The 23,174-nt window shown below is 33.9% G+C and overlaps 2 protein-coding genes and 1 pseudogene across 3 annotated transcripts; 1 reads left to right on the top strand and 2 right to left on the bottom strand.

The window, feature by feature from the left end:
* Positions 1–33: 33 nt before the first annotated feature.
* Positions 34–4,727, bottom strand: LOC133303270 (protein PAF1 homolog). The gene is made up of 12 exons (XM_061503151.1): positions 3,478–4,727; positions 3,064–3,132; positions 2,380–2,487; positions 2,112–2,292; positions 1,955–2,031; positions 1,730–1,849; positions 1,445–1,550; positions 1,233–1,319; positions 1,051–1,119; positions 809–880; positions 561–704; positions 34–480 (listed from the first exon to the last, which is right to left on the bottom strand). Exons 1-12 carry the CDS (start codon positions 4,362–4,364, stop codon positions 343–345), a joined length of 2,058 nt encoding a protein of 685 aa, XP_061359135.1. The 5' UTR covers positions 4,365–4,727; the 3' UTR covers positions 34–342.
* A 1,854-nt stretch (positions 4,728–6,581) lies between these two features.
* On the top strand, positions 6,582–9,066 carry LOC133303283 (serine/threonine-protein kinase PEPKR2-like; annotated as a pseudogene).
* Positions 9,067–15,634: 6,568 nt separating this feature from the next.
* Positions 15,635–18,275, bottom strand: LOC133303281 (histidine-containing phosphotransfer protein 4). Of its 2 annotated transcripts, XM_061503169.1 has the most exons (7): positions 18,125–18,275; positions 17,612–17,742; positions 17,444–17,512; positions 17,223–17,294; positions 16,974–17,046; positions 16,780–16,868; positions 15,635–15,675 (listed from the first exon to the last, which is right to left on the bottom strand). In XM_061503169.1, exons 1-6 carry the CDS (start codon positions 18,182–18,184, stop codon positions 16,821–16,823), a joined length of 453 nt encoding a protein of 150 aa, XP_061359153.1. In that variant the 5' UTR covers positions 18,185–18,275; the 3' UTR covers positions 15,635–15,675; positions 16,780–16,820. The 2 variants fall into 2 exon arrangements, with proteins under 2 accessions (XP_061359153.1, XP_061359152.1); XM_061503168.1 differs by lacking the exon at positions 15,635–15,675 and having other exon boundaries at positions 16,578–16,868.
* Between the last annotated feature and the right edge of the window lie 4,899 nt (positions 18,276–23,174).

Raw genomic sequence — 23,174 nt, 5'->3', positions numbered from 1 at the left:
AACCAATACACGGACAAAATGGAATGATGGCAATTTCATTGATTAGTAAATAAAAGCATATTCAGTACAACGCCTCGATTCCATTTAGTTTGACATGCTCTTAACATTTCCTTATTTCTCAGTACTTTCTTTAATGGTATAGAGAGGAAAAACCTGTATTGATTTTATAAACAGCCTACAAAAATATGGGTTGAAATGGGCACACAAAAATATGGCATCAATCATTGCTTTTTCTTCATTGAAGCACCTAGGCCACTCCAAATTCAGCTACCTGATACCAACAATCCAACCATAATTTCATAGGGAAAATTTGCTTTGAGGCAGAGTATTTGCATCAAAGAATCAATCAGACATTTCATCTTCCGCTCCACTAGACTGATAATTATCCTGGTGCGCTGCAACTCTATATTGCTCTTCCATATCATCATCGATTTCTATACCCACTCTCTTTGAAGAACTTCCCTTTGTATTTGTATAAACCTTTAAAGCATAAAAAATGTTAAAGGAATTAATTTCATAAATTCAAATGCCACAAGTTTACAACTAAATCAGTGTCATACCCCAGACTCCTTCAGCTCAATTGCAGCAACGCTTGACCTCTGCCTTACAGTTACTCTTGAAGGTACTGGAAACTGTTCAACCTCATCACCAGATCTTCCCTCTTTAGCTCTCTTTTTTCTTAAAACAAGTTTTGTTGGAAGAGGCTGCATATCAAATTAAGAAGTTGACAGAGTAATAAAAAAACTATGTGCCAGGCACGGTCAGTGTATTGGTTGTGGAAGACATAGATATTGTTGCCGGGAAATACCAAATAGCGTGCCTCTGACTCATCAAACGACACTAAGTATGTTGTAGGGTCATCTGCATCATCACCCCGAACCTATTAAGGTGGAAAATTAAAACTGTCAAAATAATGTTAAAAAGGGGAATTGTTTAGAATGCATTTATTTAACAATAAAAAGGTTAAAGAATTGAAATTAACTACAGGAATTTATAATAAAATCATGATGTATTTAGTTAACATTGAACGTTTAAACTCTTGCCACATACATCCCAATGATACTCGCGAACCCAAGAATACGAGACTTCTTCATTTTCATCATATATATCCTTTGACAGCTGTCATCACAAAGTTCAGATAAATCCAATAGTTAATCACACAGAATTATTTCCAATTAATTGTGTTTCAAAACTGAAATGCAGATTTAAATTTGACGCAGGGTCACATCTACCTCTCCAGGTGCCGGCACCATATATGCCAAAAATTTCTCAGGATTTAAAGGATCTGAGCTTGATGCAACATAACTTTTCATGATAGCCTGAAGGCAGCAAATAGATAGTTGTAAGACAAAAAGAAATTTGAGTTGATAGTTACTCCTGCGTATATATATTTGACTTAAGATTATGTGGAATGAATATCTTCATCCTTGAACCAAAAGCTTACCCTTGATTCAAGGGCATCACGAACAGATTTGTCCACCTTAGTGTACACTTCCGAATCAGCTGTAGGAGCATTATCAAATGCTGCAACAACAAACTGATCACCATACCTGCCAAGTCGGATAACAAAAGGCAGCTTAATTAAATATGACTGTCAGCAGTACGAAGCCTTTATGTACAAATAATAATAATAATAATAATGAATAATGATAATAACAATTGGCTGATTAATAAAGTACAGCAGGGTAAATAATACTTTGGCTAATGAGAAGCATATATGGTGCCATACCTATCAAAATCAGGCAGCAGAGGAAGAACCTCAACAGGATCCAAATCTTTTTTAGTTGCATGAACAGGGCGTGATTTAGCTGCTTCAAATGATGCTTCTATTTCCTTGATTTGTCTTTCCCTAAAATAGATCATTCGATTGAAGTTAGAGGATATTAATTGCTATCACATACTAATTTAACTGTAAAGAATTGACTTTAGATGGACAAGGTGGTACATAACGTACCTATTGTTATGATTTTCCAAAATGTTGCGGCCTCCCTTCATCTCTCTCAGTTCCTTTGCTTGTTTTTCAGTTAAAGACTACAATATGTTCATAAGTTATTGCTTGTGGAAAGAGTACTGCAACGTTATATTGACATAAAATGTCTAATACCTAATACCTGTTTTGTTGATTCCATGCTCAGCGGAGATATATATTGTGTTTTGACAAGCCAAGCAACACCTTTATCAGTAGGCCTTTCTTTTCTTTTTATGCCATCTTTTTTTATAGGAGTTAATGCTTCATCATCTCGCAACAATTCTTCATCTTCTGGATCAAGAGGTGGCCTGACACTGGGAGGACTGTAAGAGAAGGAAAAAAATTCATAAGACCTACTCATTCAGCATAAATCATTTAATCAAAATTATTAAAGGAGATGAGGACAATACTTGTATACACTGAGATCAAGCAGGTCCAGAGGTATTCCAAGATCTGGTTCCACAAAAAGTTTGGGTTTGTACATTTTCTCCAGAGATGTAATTGTATATTTTGCATATCTGCAATGTGATCATGAAATTACCAAAGTGTGTGCACACACACACAAAAGCAAAGTTAAACTATTAATTTTAAAATCGTGATTGAAATATTATTTTCCAATAAAATCAATTATCAATTTAAGGGTAAGAAAAGTATGTCCTAACCATCAAATCTTGCATAACTGGTCAATATTGAAAGACTAACTAATGTGACATTTTAATGTGGTCAACTGACAATCAAATGGCCTTAAACCTTAACCTTTATACAAAAAACTAATGGTCAGGAACCCCTTGTCTCACTTGGGATACACCCTATCTATGTTAGCGTAAGTTCATAATACATTGAATTACTTGATGGCATATCTCATCCAATCCCATAATTATACATCCAGTCTAAAACGTACTATTAATCCATTATATGTTTACCAGCTCTCTCAGCAAAGTGTCAGTTTTCCTCTTCATCTCCCTACACCATGAACATTTATCACTTACCAAAATGATGGAGTTAATCAATGACACTATTGACTACCCTATCATGTGGATAGATACTTATTGGTACCTACGTACTAATATAAATGAGAGAATAAGTCTACATACTGATCTTTATCTTTCTTGAACGCCATAAGCTTGGGCTGTGCACTTGGATCTGGAAGTTCATTCCGGAATCTTAAATGAGAACATGAATAAAAATACATCAGATACTGGAAGAAAACAACAGAAAATCACTAGTCGAAAACATCCATAGCAATAATTTCATTTTCCTGCATTACGAGACATTACTAACACTGATGAAGTCACAACCTAATTCAAAACACATAATAAAAGAGAGGACTTAAAAGCCAATAAAATCAAACATCATTTGTAACTGGAATCTCCATACAGATGAACAAATCCTGTAGGCAAAGAGAGCAATATCCAGTGCAACGCAAAAAGAAGAATTAACAACTATTATTAATAAACTATGATTATTTAATAAAACGTAAAAACCAAAAATGATCTCAACATACTCACTTGAGCTTGCACAGAAACGTGGTGGGCTTTTTCAATCTATTCTCAATCCTCTCACCGCTCAATAAGGGAGTAGTTCTCCTTTCTCCCATGTGCGACCCAATAACTGAACCATGCCCCTTCCCAGATGATAGCATCTGAGTCTTTTGCAGAACAGTGTTCTGGGATTCCTTCAGATGCTGCCTATGCTTTTCTTCTTGCCTGTGCTTCTCAAATTCTCTCTTTTTTCTTAACCTCTTTTCTTCCTCTGTCTCAGTCCTCCCTGGAGGCTCATTTGATTTCTTCATAGACATTGGAGGAACAGCAGGCTTCTGTTGTTTATTAGGATCCCCATGATTGGAATGTTCATGCTCACGTCTAACAGATGTTGAAACCTCCTTCAACTGCCCTTTATTGCGATCAAGCAATCGCCTTTCGTCATTGTTTTGACTTTGTGGAGGAGCTGAAGCAGGAGGTGGTGGACTTGGGGGAGGTGGAGGGGGGATAGAAGAACTAGGCGGCGGCGAAGAAGGAGGTGGAGGAGGTGGCTGCATTGGCTGCTGGCTATACTGAGAGTAGTGATTAGAAGGATAATACAATGGAGCATGAGGAGGGTGCAAGTTCTGTTGAGACATTGGAGGTGGTGGTGGAGCAGGGTATGAATTTTCAGGTGGTGGTGGTGGTGGTGCAAATGGATACTGCTGATAATGGTGGGAAGTTGATGATCCATATCCAGCGTGATGGTGAGTAGAATTTGAAGGCATTTGGTGGAATGAAGTAGATGGAGCTGAAGACACAGTTCCATCTCCTCCACCATAATTCCAATTCTGATGATTCCCAAGTTGTTGGGGAGGTGCAATAGGGTTTTGACTAAACGATGATTGTGGAGCAAAAGGCCTGTAAGAGGCCATTCCCGTTTCACAACTCAAGATCCACTAAAACAAACTCAAATTCAATTATAAGATTAAGCAAATATTTCTAGGGTTACGTTCTTCTATTTGTTTTTCCCCAAATCTTCAAATTGAAGGTGGAATGAGCTAAACCCTAAATAATCAAAAGGGGAATCCAATCACTGGATTCCCAATCATGGGCTGTCACTCAAAATCAAAAAGCTCAAACCTTTATATATACCCAAATTCAAAAGTTGGCGCAGAATGTACACAAACCGTAGCCTAATAAGTTCGAGTGTTATAGCACGTAACAGAGATCGGAGAGTGAAACCAGAGGAGGTGGAGAAGCAGATGATATATAACACACGACCTTGTGCTGTGCTTTTGGGGTGTACTAAGATTTGTTTCTCAATTGTTATTTTGGTGCTTATATTATAAAACATGTGATGTTCTGCTGTCTTTTGGTCTCGTTACATCATCAATTTAGTGTGTAAGAAAGTAAAAATTTACTAATTAATTAAAGGGTTATGTTTATCTCTTTTTACATGAGATAAACAATTTTTTTATACATAAAAAAAAGTTGGGTCTCACCACTTTTTTTTTCTCTTCATCTACCTGTCGATCTGTGGCGGAGCCGGCCCAAAAATTTAGGTAGTGCCAAAAACTTTGACATATCAAATTATCAAAATATTTATCAGAATTACATAAATTTATCAGAAAAAAAAATTTAATATGAATTATAATATAGTTATCTAAATTATGTAGTAAATAAAATCACATAATATTGAAAATTCAATTGAAGTCGTTGATTATATATCAAAGCAAATATATAAAAATACACTAACTTTTTCGGTAAATATTTCAAACATAAAATTTCACTTTTCTCCCACAACATAATAAGTAATGAACCAAACGTTATCCTAAGGATATGAAAATACACAAATATAATAATTATATGTATAATAAGCATTGTTCTTCGTCTCCTCTTTCATTATCTCTATTCCTTAAATTTTCAATATCTCACGTTAGAGAACATCGCACTTGTTTGCAACAACAGCCATAAGCATGATGAAAAGTTCTCACATTTGGGAATTAGGTTTTTGACTATTCTTTGTGTGTGCAATAACTCAAAACACAATAGTTCAATGGACCTTTATATTCCATAATTATAGTCCTGATGTTATTCATTTGGTTTCATGATTGTTACTTTCAAGGGTTAAGTATTAGTATCCTTTTAGTTTTTAACATTATGTCTTACCGGTAAGAAATAGTTATAACATGAAAAAATATTTTTTTCTCTCTCCACGTCAACTGAAGTGACCAAGTAAATAGAAAAAAAGTAATTTTTCATATTATAACTATGTTTTATCGGTAAGATATAGTGTCACAAACTAAAAGGACAAACCTTTTTTCCTACTTTTAAATAAGTTTATTTGGTTTAGTTGGGCCTAAATTTTGAAATAGGTCAACTAATCATTTTTGTGATTAAATTTAGAAGTCTTTCTTTTTTAAAATAATAGAAGTAAGAATAAATAACATAACTGATTAGAATAAAGCAGGAAAAAAACAAAAATACAGGATAAAAAATAAAAAAAGATAAAATACAAAAATACCATACCATGCATGTTCCTTATTATTTGTTTGCATTTTGATGATTTGTTGTTACTTTGTATTGAGTATTTGATTTTCTATTTAGGTGATACTAAATTATAATTTTTACTTTAATTAATTATATAATAAGTAAAAAAAAAAAAAAACAAGCAAGTGTCAAGTCACCTGCTGGCTTGCATGTGGTTACGCCAGCCCATATCCTACTTAAGGCTCAGCGACTGAATAGTTTCCCAATTTGCGACTTTTTTCTCAATCCTTATTCTCTCCGCAACGCGTTACAGGATCATTGGTTGGGATTGCAAAGGTTTGTTTCTTTTTCTTTCTATGTTCTAACTTCTTCTTGTCTTGTCTTGCAGGGGTCTCGTGATGTGATGGCACTTTTTGGCGCCATTACGTTGCGAAAAAGCTTCGGGGTTCGATTTACTTTCTTGAAGTTTATTATTTGTGTTTGGATGTTTTCCTTGTGGTTTTGCGTCCATTCATGATCAATTTGACTAGAATTCGTTGACTGATCTTTCTCTATTTTGACTGCAGAATTATGTCTTGCGACAAAAATCGGATTTTGCACACTGGGTACGTGATCAACACAAAGATTGGTGTTGCGTTGGTATTTTACTGATAGATGCTATGAGGATGAAAAGGAAAGGAAGTGAGTGTGACGAGTCCTCGAAATTGACTGACATTTTTAGTTCTAATCATGGGTCTCCGTCGTCCAATTTTAAGACCCATTATTCGATGGAAGATTGTTCGAGGTTGAAGAAGAGGTGTAGAGAAAATACTAAGATAGACTCAGCTGGTTCCTACAAGAGTAGGGTGGCGGGTTTTGCCACTGCTCCTCCTTGTGGGACATTGTCTCTTATGACAGCGGGAAGAGGCCTAAAGAGGAAGATAGGTTGCATTGACGTGGCTACCCAGATGGGGAGGAAGAAGAAGATTGAAGATGATTATGTTACCGGGGTAACGATCGGGCAAGGAAAGTATGGATCTGTTTGGTTGTGTAGGTCTCTTGTTGGCGGCGCTGAGTATGCGTGTAAGACTCTGAAGAAAGGGGACGAGACTGTTTATAGGGAGGTGGAGATAATGCAGCACTTGTCTGGGCATCCTGGGGTTGTGACTCTGCTGGCAGTGTATGAGGAAGCTGATCGCTCTCATCTGGTGATGGAATTTTGCTCTGGGGGAAGACTTGTCGACCAGATGTTTAGGGAAGGCCCTGTTTCTGAACAACGGGCTGCTAATATACTTAAGGAAGTGATGTTGGTCATCAAGTATTGTCATGATATGGGAGATATATCAAGCCTGAGAATATTCTGCTTACGGCTTCGGGGGGAATAAAACTTGCTGATTTTGGCCTGGCCATGAGAATTTCTAAGGGTAATATGTTAAACCTGTTTGGATGATCTTTTTTTTTTGTTATCCTATGGTATATATATGTGCTAACTTCTATGAATAGAATCCTTACACAACTTGCCTTGTGTAAAATTCCATCCTAGTCATTCTGTTAATAAAAAATGTCTAGGCAAAATGCAAGTGTTTCTGCATTTTGTGTATTTCTTTCTTTTTGAGTGTATTTACGTTCTTTTTTCCTTTTTTTAATTTCCTATGACACCATAAGCAAAAAAAAAGTTTGAACAAGTTCATCATGATGAGCTTTCAACTGAATTGTACTTTACTAATGTTACCCTCTACATAGGAGTAAAAATTGGAGAGTTCAGATGGTTATCTCCCTTAAGTTTACTATGTTCAGTATTCAATTAAATTTGCTAGCGGTCTAAGAATAAGAGGTCCTAGAGAAAATGCTTATAATAGTTTGAAGCTAACCATTCCTACTCTAAGGTCACTTTGTTTAATTTTTAAGCATTTAAAAATATCAGTAATTCAATTGACATATACATAAATACACACACATAAGTAAAAGATACATACATAAATACATGAGTCATTTATGTTGTTTATGCATAGCCTTATTGTCTAGAAATTTGCATTGCAGGTCAGAACTTGACGGGTTTGGCTGGGAGCCCTACATATGTTGCACCAGAAGTGTTGTTGGGTAGATACTCTGAAAAGGTGGATATATGGAGTGCTGGAGTGCTCCTGCATGCTCTGTTGGTTGGTGTTCTTCCATTAAAAGGGGATTCACAAGAAGCAGTTTTTGAGGCTATTAAGAATTCCAAGCTAGATTTCCAAACCGGGACGTGGGAATCAATATCTAAACCTGCACGAGATCTTGTTGGGAGAATGCTGACAAGGGATATTTCAGCAAGGATAACAGCTGATGAAGTACTTAGTAAGTTTATGATAGATTATTAATGTTTTGTAGCGTGCTTTATCTCTCTTCCTCAATGATGAATACACCAAAGACTTGTTATATTTGGTCTGATTTTTGACTTTTTAATCTTGAAATAATTAAAATTAGAAATTTCCAAGTTTTGTTGAAAAGTATCTTTGCCTTTCACATGTATTCTTAATAATTAGAAGGACTGCCTTGTTTTATTAACAAGCTTTGCGGGTTCCTTGAGTGGCGGTTAACTGGTTATACCCTATTGTACATTGTTTTTGGTTGGGATAACAGTGGGAATCTGTTAATTCTCTCTTACTTTTGTTAGTTTTTATTATGTGTTCTTCTATGTGGTTGAGGCTCTCTTTTTCTCACTATGTTTTCAAACAGGAAATAAAATGACAGTACTTTTACGTTTTAAGAACTGTTCGATTGTTTGCATGTTAAATTAATATTATGTGGTTCAATTTTAGGACATCCATGGATATCTTTCTACACATAAAGTACATTGAAGATGCTGCCCGTTGAATCAAAGTTGAAGAACCAAAATGGAACAGCTTGCCACAACTTTGTTGCTGCACCTGAACCTAGGTTAGGAAGAAACAGGATGGATGATGGGTTCCTTAATGAGGTTTCAAGCCTTTCTTCATCATCTGAAAGTTGCAATTCAGAATATCATGATGTTTGTGTGTGGATTGATGCACTTGCCAAAGCAATTTCACATGTAAGGATATCTGAACCAAAGAGGAGCAAGTTGTGGGCAGGTCCAATTGATCAGCAAGGTTCATCTAACATGAAGGCTAACCTCTGTAAAGCATTTTGACCTACTAACAGTTTGATACCCCATAAACCAACGAAGTGTTATTGTCTAGATTTTGAAAAGTTATATGAAATAAAAAAAAAATATGATTTAGATATTCGAGTCAAAAGTTATGATTTTATGAAGTTTTACAGTAGAAAAACTACCTATGATAATGGAATTGTGTTATTTGACATAATCATGTAAGTGTCTCAAGAGGAATCACAACACTCACCTTAAAAAAAAATGTGAGCGCCCTAAGAGATCGTGACACTCAATGTCACTAGGAGTAGAAGACCCCTACAACACAAAACAATCCCTATGAATAAATATCAAATAATAAAATTAAGGGGTTTTAGTTTGTCCTTTAACATGACAAGAAAAAAAAATTTACACACACAACATTTTGTGGGGCTCGAACTTTTTAAAGCAGCAAAAAAAAAAAATTAAGCCACGCAAAACGAATCTCTATAACATTACACAATCAATTTTCCTACAACATAATTCTTATAAAACCCTAAAATTAAAGGGTTAAAGAGTTATCCTGAATATGATAATAGTAATAAGTATGATAACAGTCCAGTGGCGGAATCGGCCCAAAAATTTAGGCGGTGCCAAAAAATTTGACATATCAAATTATTAAAATATTTATGATAATTACACAAATCTATCACGAAAAATTTTTATTATGAATTCTAACATAATTATCTAAATTATGTACTAAATAATGTCGCATAATATTAAAAATTTAAATGAACAATTATCGTTGATTATATATCAAAGCAAACATATAAAAATGCATTAACCTTTTCGGTAAACATTTCAAACATAAGAATTTCACTTTCCTCCCACAATATAATAAGTAATGAACCAAACATTATCCTAAGATATGAAAACATACAAATATAATAATTATTTGTATAATAAGCATTGTTTTTCGTCTGCTCTTTCATTATTTTTATTCTTTAAATTTTCAATATCTCACGTTAGAGAACATCACACTTGTTTGCAACAGCCATGACCACGATGAAAAGTTCTCACATTTGGAAATTAGATTTTTGACTATTCTTTGTGTGTGCAATAACCCAAAACACAATAGTTCAATGTACCTTCGTATTCCATAATTATAGTCATGTTATTAATTTGGTTTCATGATTGTTACTTGCAAGGGTTAAGTGTTTGTCCTTTTGAATGATACAAATTGTGTCCTTTTAGTTTTTAACATTATGTCTTACCGGTAAGACATAGTTATAACATGAAAAATTATTTTTTCTCTCTCTCCAAGTCAGCTAAGTGACAGAGAAAATAGAAAAAAATTATTTTTCATATTATAACTATGTTTTATCGGTAAAATATAGTGTCAAAAACTAAAAGGGCACAACCTCATGTCCTTTAAAAAGACAAACCTTTTTTCCTACTTTTAAATGGGTTTATTTGGGCCCAAATTTTGAAATAAGTTAACTAATCATTTTTGTGATTAAGTTTAGAAGTCTTTCTTTTTTAAATAATAGGAGTAAGAATAAATAACATAACTGATTAGAATAAAGCAGTAAAAAACAAATATACAAGATAAAAAATAAAAAAAGGTAAAACACAAAAATAACCATACTATACATGTTTCTTATTATTTGTTTTCACTTAAATGGTTTGTTGTTACTTTGTATTGAGTATTTGATGTTCTATTTAATTAGGTGGTGTCAAATTATAATTTTTACTTTAATTATTTATAATTAATTATATAATAAGTAAAACAAGGCACCTGCTGGCTTGGCTTTGGCTCCGCCTCTGCACACTGTGGATCCTACTTATAATTTTATTTCTACAACATGATATAACTATTTTCCTATAACATAAGAAAAATATTTTCCTTAATTAAAAAGTAAAGTAGTTTTTGGTTATTCGGCACATTTCAAATTTTTAAAAAAAAATTGAATTATGATTTTTCTAAAATCTAAAATAAATTTAAGTAATGAAAACTATAGTTCTTTTGAAATTCAAAAAAAGACTCGTATTAATTCCTTAAAAGAATTAATATAAGTTTATTTTGAATTTTAGAAAAATCACAAATTCACTTTTTTTTCTAAATACTTGCCGACGACCAAAAGATATTTTATTTTTAATTAAAATAACATAAACAGTTAGAGATGATAGACATCAAACCAATTTCTTTTTTACTTACTTTTCTAAGTCAATTCAAAGGAAAATAGTAAAACTGAATAATAAAGTAGAAAGCACAAATGCGTAATTTACATCTTCAACAATCCATTTGGCTTTTACTTTTTTTTTTTAACTTTTCATGAAAGACAGTAGTAAAATTTAAATATACACCAAAATATTCTAATACTCGAATTGCATTATTTTTTAAATAAATGCACATTTAAATTATGTTATTTTATATTTAAAATAATAGTAAAAATATTATTTATAGTTTTTAAAAAGGAAAATTCTACAATTTAAATATATCAAGACATGATAGTATGTTGCATAAAAAAATATATAAGTTAAATTGTACCTAATACTAAAGGATTTTAAACCTCTAAATGAGAAACTTCTTTAGATTTTCCTTCTAATTGATGGTTTGCTTTGTTAAATCAATAAAAAGCTAAATTAAAAAATGGACTTCAATGTGATTTAATCTAATACAAAATTGTCAAAAACAAAATGAAAGTTGTTGATTGTCGTAAGAGTTCGCTTTTTCTACAGATACTGCAGATAAGTTATCTACAGTAAGTTCAATATGACGTCGTTTTAGGACGGATGATGTTTTTATAATTTAAATTTATTTCAGGAGTATAATAGTCTTTATATTTATAATTTTTTAAGACTTCAATACTAAAACAACGTCGTTTTGAAAATAAATACAGATAACTTATCTGCATTAACTGCAGAAACATTTTTCCCGTTTTGGATAATAATTTTGCTAAGATGATATCAAAGATTTGTCACATGAAATATTTTATTATTTTTCGCACGCATTGCACTAATATTTTGAGTACCGCGCAATTTTATCCAGATCTACACGTGTCCAGTTATCATTATCTATTTCTTTCTCCTCAGGCTAGAGCATAAACTGATGTCATGATTTTTATGGGCTATGCCCAAAAAGATGTGTTGTGATATTTTTATGCTACTTTTCGTCTATTTATTGATGAGCTTTATTAATTTCTATCAATAGGAGAGAAGATATTTTCTACCACTCTCTCAATTATGTGATGAGACCCACATAATTATAAATAAAAAAAACAAAGCTCAAAAATTGATGTCTCTATTAAAAAATAAACTCATCTCATGTGGCTGAATACTAATTTTTCTCTTTATTAATACGACAATATACAATTAAGTGGTAATACAAAAGTGTGCATTGATCGTAGATTAAAATTGAATTCTTCATGCTGTTGTGCTTCATTGGTTTTAGCACACAAGCATGCGTGTTCGAGTTTCTAGTTTAAGATTATAGAAAACTAAGAGGATTTGAATATGTTGTTATATTTAATGAAATGGCTGATAGCCAATATATACACAAGTCGGTTATACAGAATCAAGGAGGATCAACTAGAATAAAGTATACTGTTCAACAAACTATACATGGAATAATAACAAACTATTCTTGCTAAAAACTAGGACTTAGTTGCTAAAGGATAAGATCAAAGGTGATCTTCTCCTAACACGCCCCCTCAAGTTGGAGCATGAAGTGACGAAATGCCCAACTTGCTGCGAAGAAAACTGAATTGCTTCATGCCAAGCGGTTTGGTAAATATGTCTGCGAGTTGCTGATCTGTACGAACGTAGGTAGTAGTGATTGTATTGCTGAGAACATGATCGCGTACAAAATGACAATCAATCTCTATATGTTTGGTACGTTCGTGGAAAACTGGATTAGCAGCTATTTGCATGGCAGATTGGTTATCACAGTGCAACTGCATAGGGTGTGAATGTGGAACATCAAGCGAGTCCAGAAACGATTTGATCCATAACAACTCAGCTGTAGCTGCTGCCATTGAACGATACTCAGCTTCAGCGGAGGAGCGAGACACTGTGGGTTGCTTCTTTGTTTTCCAAGAGATAGGAGAAGTACCCAACATGATAAAATAACCAGTAACTGATCGACGGGTGAGTGGACAGCTAGCCCAATCCGAATCAGAATATCCACGAAGAAGGAGATCATTGTCGGATCGAAGGAGTAAACCTTGGCCAGGATCAGTTTTGATGTACCTTAAAACGCGGATGACAACATCATATTGAGCAATAGTAGGATTTTGCATGAACTGGGAAAGAACATGGACGGAGTAACTTAACTCAGGTCTAGTAATTGTCAAGTAAACCAAACGTCCTATGAGTCTTCTGTAACGTGCGGGATCCGAGAATGGAGGACTTTCTGTAACTGCAAGCTTATGATTTGTTTCGAGAGGGAAGGCACATGGTTTGCACGCAAGGAGACCAGCGTCTTCCAATATGTCGAGAGCGTACTTTCGTTGGCTCAGAAAAAGACCTGATGGACCGTGAGCTATTTCGATGCCAAGAAAATATTTAAGAATCCCCAAATCCTTGATGTGAAAGCATGACTGGAGAAAGACCTTGACATCGGTGCATAAGGCATCATTGTCGCCCGTTAGAATAATGTCATCAACGTAGATGAGAAGAGCAACAAAGTGGCCATCTTTGTGTAAGGTGAATAGGGTGTAATCTGCCTTGGATTGGATGAAGCCATATGATTCAATGGAAGACCGCAACTTAGCAAACCAATTGCGAGGGGACTGCCGCAAACCGTAGAGAGATTTACGTAAGCGACATACTTGATGTGGTTTGTGATGATTGAAACCTTGTGGAACGCGCATGTAAACTTCTTCGGTAAGGTCTCCGTGTAGAAAGGCATTCGTAACATCCAACTGGTATAGGTGCCATGATTTGGCAGCAGCTACCGCAAGAAGTGTTCGGACACTCACCATTTTGGCTACAGGAGCATATGTATCGAAGTATTCTTCTCCAGCTATTTGATTGTTACCGGCAATGACCAACCGTGCTTTGAATCTCTCCACTGTACCATTTGAGTTGTACTTAATGCGGTATACCCACTTGCATGGAATGGCACGTTTTCCTGGTGGCAAAGAAGTGAGTTCCCATGTGTGATTTTGTTCAAGGGCATCTATTTCTTTTCGCATTGCTACACGCCACCTTTCATCAGTTACAGCATCCTTGAATGTTTTTGGTTCAACACCAGAAGAAATGGCAGCAAGGAATTGTTGATGTTTGGGAGAGAATCTAGAACAAGAAACAAAGTTAGCAATAGGATAAGCCATACCTGAGGAAGGACTGGAAGAAGTAGAAGAAGCTAGTGGATTATGTGCGATGACTTTGGAGCATTCGAAATCTTGGAGATATGATGGAGGACGGCGAGAACGGTGACCACGTCCCAAAGGTGCAGATGGATGTGTGACTTCTGGGGGCTGTTCTTGTCGGATAGAAAGCTCATTGGAGACAGTAGGGGCAGATTCGGGCTGAGCCTGTTCAACAGGGAGAGTGTCTTCAATTAAAGGGACAGGGTTGGTAACAACTTGGGAATCAAAGGATGGGCTTTGTGGAGCAAGGGTTGGTTCGGGTGATATGGGGTTATGGGGGTTTGGGTCGTGAGGAATATCAGTGGTAGGAATGACTGTGGTTGGTGCAAAAGGAAAGGTGTTCTCTTCAAATACCACGTCTTTGGATACAAAAACAGTATGTGTTTCAAGGTTATAAAGCCTCCAACCCTTTTTGCCAAAAGGATATCCCAGGAACAGACACCGAGTTGATCGAGCTGCAAACTTGTCCAACGGTTTGGGACGTGGATGAGCATGGCAAAGACATCCGAATATGCGAATATGATCATAGCTGGGTGTGCGGTTGAAAAGACATTCATATGGTGTTTTTCCTTGGAGAAGAGGAGTGGGGGTTCTATTGATTAAATGTACCGCAGTTAGAACACATTCACCCCAAAACTCGATAGGAAGACTAGCTTGAAAGCGTAATGCTCTTGCAACATTCAAAATATGTCTATGTTTCCGTTCAACACGACCATTCTGCTGTGGTGTGTCTACACATGATGTTTGATGTATAATTCCCATATCGGAATAAACCTTGCAGAGATTATGAGCACAAAATTCTGATCCATTGTCGGAGCGTATTATTTTGACCATGGTATTAAACTGATTACGTACCATGAGAAGAAATCGAGTTAAGTATTGGAACGTTTCAGACTTGGTGGTCATTAAATAAACCCAGACGTTTCTGCTATAATCATCCACAATTGTTAAAAAATATCTTGCACCGGTTAGAGAGGTAGTTTGATATGGACCCCAGATATCGCAGTGAATAAGATCAAAGCATGCAGTAGTTTTATTAATGCTAATAGGGAATACAGTACGAGTTTGTTGTGCGCGTAGGCAAATGTCACAAACTGAAGGAGAATGACCCCTATTTTTATTCACTGTAACAAAAGGAAGAAAGCTTAAAAACTGAAATGAAGGGTGACCCAATCGACGGTGCCAAACATCTGCATTCTGTTGAGTGTGAGCCGCACATGCAGTAGAGATGGATTTGTTGTTGGATGAGTCATGCACATAAACACCAGCTTGCAATCTACCCAGTCCAGTCTTGATCCTCGTTATGGGGTCCTGCAATTCACAGCCATTGTGAGTAAAAGAAATGATGCAATTTGTATCAGCAAGTAATTGAGCAACTGATATGAGGTTGCATTGTAATTTGGGAACATATAACACATTCTGAAGAGAAATATGAGATGTCAACTTGAGACTGCCACTGTGATTGGAAACAAGATGATCACCATCAGGTAAACCTATTGTAGTGGGTGGAATAGATGTAACATTGGAGATTAAATGGAGGTTCCCTGTCATGTGTTGAGAAGCGCCACTATCCACCAACCAGGTAGAAGGCAGAGTGTGCTTACCAGAAAGGGATGTAGTGTTAGCAGACGGTGTAGTGGAGGAAACAACCATGTTGGCAATTTGCTGTAGAAGCTCAGGACTCAGGTTGGGAATCGAGTTTTGGTTGGACACTATAGGTGTTGCAGCTGTTGTTTGTGATGCAGAAAAATTGAATGGGTTGGGACGCTTGTCATTAGCATTGATATTGACAGCGGAAGAATCTGAATCAGAATCAGCCATTGGGAAAGTGGATCGATACCTTCAAACTGATACCATATAGAAAACTAAGAGGATTTGAATATGTTGTTATATTTAATGAAATGGCTGATAGCCAATATATACACAAGTCGGTTATACAGAATCAAGGAGGATCAACTAGAATAAAGTATACTGTTCAACAAACTATACATGGAATAATAACAAACTATTCTTGCTAAAAACTAGGACTTAGTTGCTAAAGGATAAGATCAAAGGTGATCTTCTCCTAACAAAGATTACTTTTATTTAAAAAATTAAATAAATCGCACGGGTGAGATAGACGAGGACTGTAGCCCTTTTGTTTTTTCAGATATGTTGACAAAAAATGAACATGTTTTTGATGGTTAGACCCCAAAGAAGAGAAAGAGTACCCTTTATAATTTGATGTAACATATAGAAGTAGTAGTACAAACTATAGAGCTCCATAGCAAGATTCCTATAGAATAATAGAGCATTTCAAAACAAAACTGATATTTGGAATCATAATATCCCCCAAACGGTTGATATTACCATTCATATTCTTGTGGTGAATATGTATTTTTTGTTTTTTTTCAAGTTACAAAATTCACCAATTACATTTGCCTTCATCACATGCATTATGAATATCCATAAGCTCTTTACTTGGGGCGACTTGCTGTCTCCATGGTCCCAGCTTGCCTAGCTAGCTGCACAGTTAAAATTAAAAAGTAACTTTACTTTAGTTTACCACACACTGCCAAAGAAAACAAAATTATACATACAAAAATCCCATTCTCTATAGTCACCACCACCTGAAAATAAGTTTCAAGTTTCTTTCTCAGTGCTGCATATTCTTTCTTCATTTGTTGGAAACTCTTTCTACATCTGCATATTCACACACAAAAGTACTATCACTATTTTAGGATATGTCTGCAATTTTATTTTTCCAAATTCTACATATGATGAAGTGCAGTTAATACAGGAAAAGCAAGGACACTTGAGGAAATGCTAGTATGGTTGTTAGTTGTTACTGAACCAAGATTGAGTGAAAGCTAGATTACCCTTCTGCATTTCCTGTCCTGCAATATTCCCTAAACAGAGTGCATTCTGCTTTCACCTTTTTGGCTCCAATGCTGCCACCCATAATGAAGGAATATTAATCAAATCATAAGGATTCACTGTTGTTGTCATAAAGCCAACACAATTTTCACATGATGATATATTAATTCACTCAACCCAACTTATTATTATTACTACTTTATGAAACTAATTCTATATTTACCTTGAGCTGCTTCCTTTAAACTGGTGCATGATTGTGTCTAGCTTGTTGAAATCCAATGGGTTCCTCTCACTGCCTCAAGCACAAGAATGACACCAACTTAGTTTCAAAACTTAAAAAATAATAGCAGAGAATGTAAAGAAAGTACTAAGTGTTATGAAATTAAATTACAGTGTCTGCTCCATGTTTGAGATAAGCCTAGATGAATCACGGTAGTAAAGAGTCACAATTTCCTCAACAAAGTTAGGATTAGCATCATCTTGCAATTCTTCCAGTTGGATAAACTGCTCATCCAGATGTCCCTGTAAAGGATAAGTATTTGAAAATCCCTTAATTGACTTGTAACTAAAGAAGGAGTAGAAAGGAATAGAACAATATGTAATCTGTGTAAAAGCCATTCATGTCTACTACTAGCACTAATGAAGCACCTAACACCGTTAACAATGTCATACCCTTTGTTAAGACATATGTGTATATTGTGTGATGTATGGTAATTTGGTGAAGTGTGTGTATTTGAATATGTACTTTGCATTAGCTATAACAAAGCCAATGAATGAGTTTGGTGCACAAAGTAAAAAAAAGCTGAATAATATAACATATGGTGTTTTCTCATGAGTGGAATGAAAGAAAGTGAAGTGAAGTTCAGACAAGAGTCATATAAAAATGTTAGGATAAGGGAAGAACCTGATCAAAGAGGGACTGTTTCATTGCAGCAACCTGCCTGCGGGAATGGTTTCTCTCCATTTTTAGAAAATGTCAATGTCAGAGAGAACAAACAAAGAATGGAAAGAGAGAGAGAGAGAATAAAGACAGTGAACACTATTGTAGTTGAAGGATGATGTGAGAATGCATGATTTGGAAGTGGGTATAGAAGGGTTTTTATAGCACCAAAAAGATGGTCCTGCGTGTGGGAAATAGTGACTAAGATAGATAGGGAGTGCTTCAATAACTTAAAAAGGGTCACTTCATAAATCATAAGGCACTGTGAGTTAGAGTATCATGGATGGTAAATTTGAATCCATCGTATTTAGCAAAAAAAAGCAAAAAAAAAAATACTCGAGTAATTATATGCTTAGAATATTCTTATATATTTTTTTATTTCATTGTCACTAATTTAGACAAAAAGTTTTAATAGTACTTACTGATAACTTGCTAATTTTTATCAAAAATTACCAACATAACTCAAATTCAATATACTGCAAATCCCAATAAGTCAGCCAACTTTCATTGGCTAATACTTTGCTCTAGTTGATGGTTACACTTACATGCATATTTTACATAAAGGGTTTTTAGCGTCACGTGCGAACTAAGATCCCATTTGTTTGTGCTTACACAAAAAGTAATTTTTATATTTTCTTTATTTTAGAAGTGTTTTTTTTTTTTTTTTACATAAGTTAAAACTATTTATATATTTTTTCAAAAATTTGGTTTTTTTAAAAAATATTTGATTTTTGCTTTTTTTAGAAGTTAAAATTTTTAGCTTTTAAAAAAAAAAATTGACTTTTTTTGTGACTTATGTTTTTTTTAAAAACAGACATCTAAACCAACTTAAAGTGAGAAGCGCTCTTTTTTTCTTGAAAAAAAGTAGCTTTTGAAAAAAAAAAAAAGCTCATCCTAACAGACCCAAAAGTCTTACATATATGCCATGTTTTCCCAAAAAAAATTATGTGAATGCCACACTAACAAATTCATTGTCAATGAGTTTCAACTGTCAAGTGGCAGAACAAGAGAGACTTGTTGCCCGAGCATATTAGTTAAAAAGTCAACTCATTTTCAGAAAGTTGTAATTTTTTTTTTTTGTAACTTTTTAAAATAATTAGATATATTTTTTTATTCTATATAACTTTTTAAAATCTACACACTTAAAAATTCTCGAAAGATTATTTTTAGAGTTGGAGAGTGAAAATAATAATAGAAATTAAATAACATCATTTACAAAGATAAAACATGCCAAACAAGGCATAAAAAAATATTTTTTGGAAAAAAAATTTGTTAGCACATAAATATCAAAAAGTTACGTAAAATAAAAAAAAAATTGATTCGAAGTCAAAAATTATAACCTTTTGAAATTTTACAATAAATTTTTTAAAATTTGGTACCACCTGATATGAAATGATAGGCCACCAAATTAGCAACGAGTTTAGACAGAATGAATTTGCCAAATCATTTTCCACCGAAGTAGTTAAAAATATAACCATATGCCATTAACTAATCTGCAAAAAAGATTTAATACTTTAATAGTAGTTGTACGGAACCCTAGGCCCCGTCATTTGAGCATCGCACTTTGTTATATACAGAACATTGAATTGACAATATATCTTGTTCATTTAATCCAAACACTTCAGTTTGCTATCTTTTTAGCTTTTTTTTATATATACATGTAAAAATTAAACACATAATTTAATATAATTTATTCAAAAAGTTTATCATTAAATCAATTCTAATAACTTTTTTTTTAGCATTTGATATTAAATAAAATAAGAGAAAATCAATTCTTCTAAGATAGGAGACAAATTATCTTATGTTATACAATCAATTTTTGAAATTGATCCCACCACTTCAAAAAAAAATGCTGGCATGATTTTCCAGGAGTATGCAGAGCACGAGAATCGATTCTCCCATAAAATAATGCATTAATATTTTGTAAACATTTGTTGAAAACTTATTTTTATTTAATTTTGAGATAGTATCAAATAATCTTTTCAAAAATAATTTCTTAATACTCAGAATATATATAAGAGATTTAATTATGTGATAAATAATATTTTGTATGTCATCATGTTTATTATGATGGACAAAACATGTAAAATTTTTTGGTATTTTTTTATTATTCACGAAAAAAACATGTTTGATATACTAATATAAATCCTTATATATAAACATAGGATTATTATACCTAATATACATATTATATAAATATCATATACTCAAAATCTTTACCCGCGTTAAAGCCAATATCTCCTTTGTACCCGGGACTTAATGTAATATCAAATTAACGTGGCTCACTAACGAAAGATTCAAATAATGCGGGAAAATGTTAAACATTATGGAAAACAAAACAAGGAGGTTAGATTAATCTTTCAATTATTAAATTAATAATTGGTTTGAATAAACTTTAAAAAATGCATTTATGATATAATTTCTTTAGAAAACATTTTTTCTTATTTACGAGAAAAGCACTTTAGTTTTTTTTTTAAGTTTTTAAAAAATTATCTAATTATCTTAGAATTTATGATATATCATGTCCCAATTCTATTATTAACTTAAAGGTACTTTTCTATTTTAAAAAACACAATGAAGCAGCCATAAGATATGAATATTTTGATCATTTACTCAGCCATCGATCCACTATCATGCACCACTGTGTCGCCCCACCCAAATGCAAATTGTCCAAAAACGAGATAAAGAAAGGTTCTGGAACGAAGATGAAGATGCATTTACATATTCCTTTCTGTGCTTTACAGACGTATAAAAGAAAAGAATAATAGTTAAGGGAGAAATTCTTTCTTTTATTTTATTTTAAATTTTTTTTTATAGGTGAGACATATACCAAATTAGCATATGCCCTGAGCTCTCACTTCAAGTTAGATATTGCCAGCAAAAGAAAAATTAATTTAAAGAAATTCCTAAAACAATATCATTGGGCATCGCATGAGACAAAGAATTTATCCTCAAAAGTGACCCCAAAAGCTTGCTTACGGACATAATGCATATAAATTACACCATCATATCATAACAAAATAACTTTTGTTGCCATAATTTCTTTCATGATACTACATGCATTATATGTTTTAAGCAGTACGGTTTAAAGCAGGACGAACTAGTAACAAAAATTGGAGAATGTCGTTTATTCGATGAAAAGACATTCGCTAATATTTAACTGAGATATTTATTTGATATATTTATACTTTTAGTCTATTCTAGAATGAATAACACTGTACAAACAACCGTAATTAAATACACAAATTTAAATTTTCTTTCTACGCTTTTAGATCTACTTATCGATATATTCAAGATTATATTCACCTGCAAATCCAACGATTCTCTATTTAAATATATAATAATGAGATTTGATTATTTGACACCGGCATTAAAATAAAATTTTTGAACCATTGATTTTCATCAATTTAATGATTATAATTTATTAAGTTATATCAATTAATTAATTATTAATTTTTAATAAAATATTAGTGTCAGATTGACAAAAATCAACTGTTGAGATAAAGTGTTAAACTCTGACAAAAACCAACTGTTCATATGAAGTGTTAAACTTTTTAGTTTGACACTAGTGTAATGATCCTGTCCCATCATAATGAACGAATTCCCATTGTGTTTTATTTTATTTTATTTTATAAAAAAGGAAAACACCTAGCGTTTTCTTCTTTGTTTTTTTTATACATCAAAGAATCATTATCATATTTATCATAACTTGATTTAAGATCTTTACCCAAATTCTCACATGGTTTGTGAAATCAAAGAATTAAAGATGTTGTGGCATAGTGTTAGAAGTTGATATGATACTGAGTTGTCCTGTGATCAAACGAATCGGGTGTATTTTAATATAGGGTGGCTTTTATGATAATAGTATAAATCAAGACTCTTGAGAAGCTTTTTTGACGATATGAGACGATAATCAATAAGGGGGTGTGATGTTTAACGGTCAAGGTGATTCTCTAATTGAACAGAGTAACAACTCATGGAGACATTGACCATGTTGTCTGTAACATCTCGTATATATCCGGTAATGTTATCATGTTATCGTATTAAGCTGCGCTTAATTAAAATTGCGGAATATCTTTTTCTTTTCAATTATGATATCATTAACCATTACCAACTTGATTACTTAACCATTTTCAAAACATCGCCTGTATGTATATTGCAATAAACAACTAACTGAAACACCTCATTAATTAAATAACATAAGTATGAGTCTCTAGTCACAGAACTACAAAACTTAGACCGGACCATCTAACAGTTTATACAACTCAAACTAAGAGTACTAACCACAAAGTGGCATGGACAAACCCCATGCTCACCCAAATAAGGCAACAAAACCCAACATCAGTCTCAACAACAACAACATAAGCATATAAGTGCAGAAAACATAAACAGCATCCAATTCCAGCATTCACACAGGTCGGCATAACTAACAACAATAATCATCAACTAAGCTCTGGCCTCCTGCCGACAGAGACATCAGTCTCCATACTACCTGAACCAGAAATAAGCATTCCCCAAACGTGGGGTGAGATCTCTAAACAAGAAATCTCAGTAAGGCAAGGGGTCCTCAAGGATCTTCCACCCCAAGCTCACTTACATGTGCAATATAAGTTCAAAAGCAGTTTATCATCATCAGTTCTAAAATAGTGCAATGCAGCAGATAATCATGTCATGTGTGTCAATTCTATTCTACTGGCCAAAGAAATGCAAGATTTATATACGTCTAATACCCACAAATAGTGCAAGATGCTACTTGCATTCACCCCGGATCATCGTCTTGTATGACGCCACATACTCAGGCATACCGTCAAGATGGAACAACACATGCATATTAAAAACCATTACACATAAAGCTCAACAGCATTTCAAGTATCCAAAGCATGTAACACAGAATGCATATAACCAGATCCCCATGGGACATGGTGGAACCACAACATGGCTAAATCGAGGACACGAAAACTTACCTTGTAAGCTAGCTATCCAAACCAAGAGTCCACACAGCTCAAGGCCCACA

Source organism: Gastrolobium bilobum, unplaced genomic scaffold, assembly GCF_033153095.1.
Source record: "Gastrolobium bilobum isolate Gb01-03AN ecotype WA unplaced genomic scaffold, APGP_CSIRO_Gbil_v1 utg21994, whole genome shotgun sequence".
NCBI classification, from domain to species: domain Eukaryota; kingdom Viridiplantae; phylum Streptophyta; class Magnoliopsida; order Fabales; family Fabaceae; genus Gastrolobium; species Gastrolobium bilobum.
The sequence above is the reverse complement of the archived record's forward strand: the minus strand, read 5'-3'. Positions and strand labels throughout refer to the sequence as shown.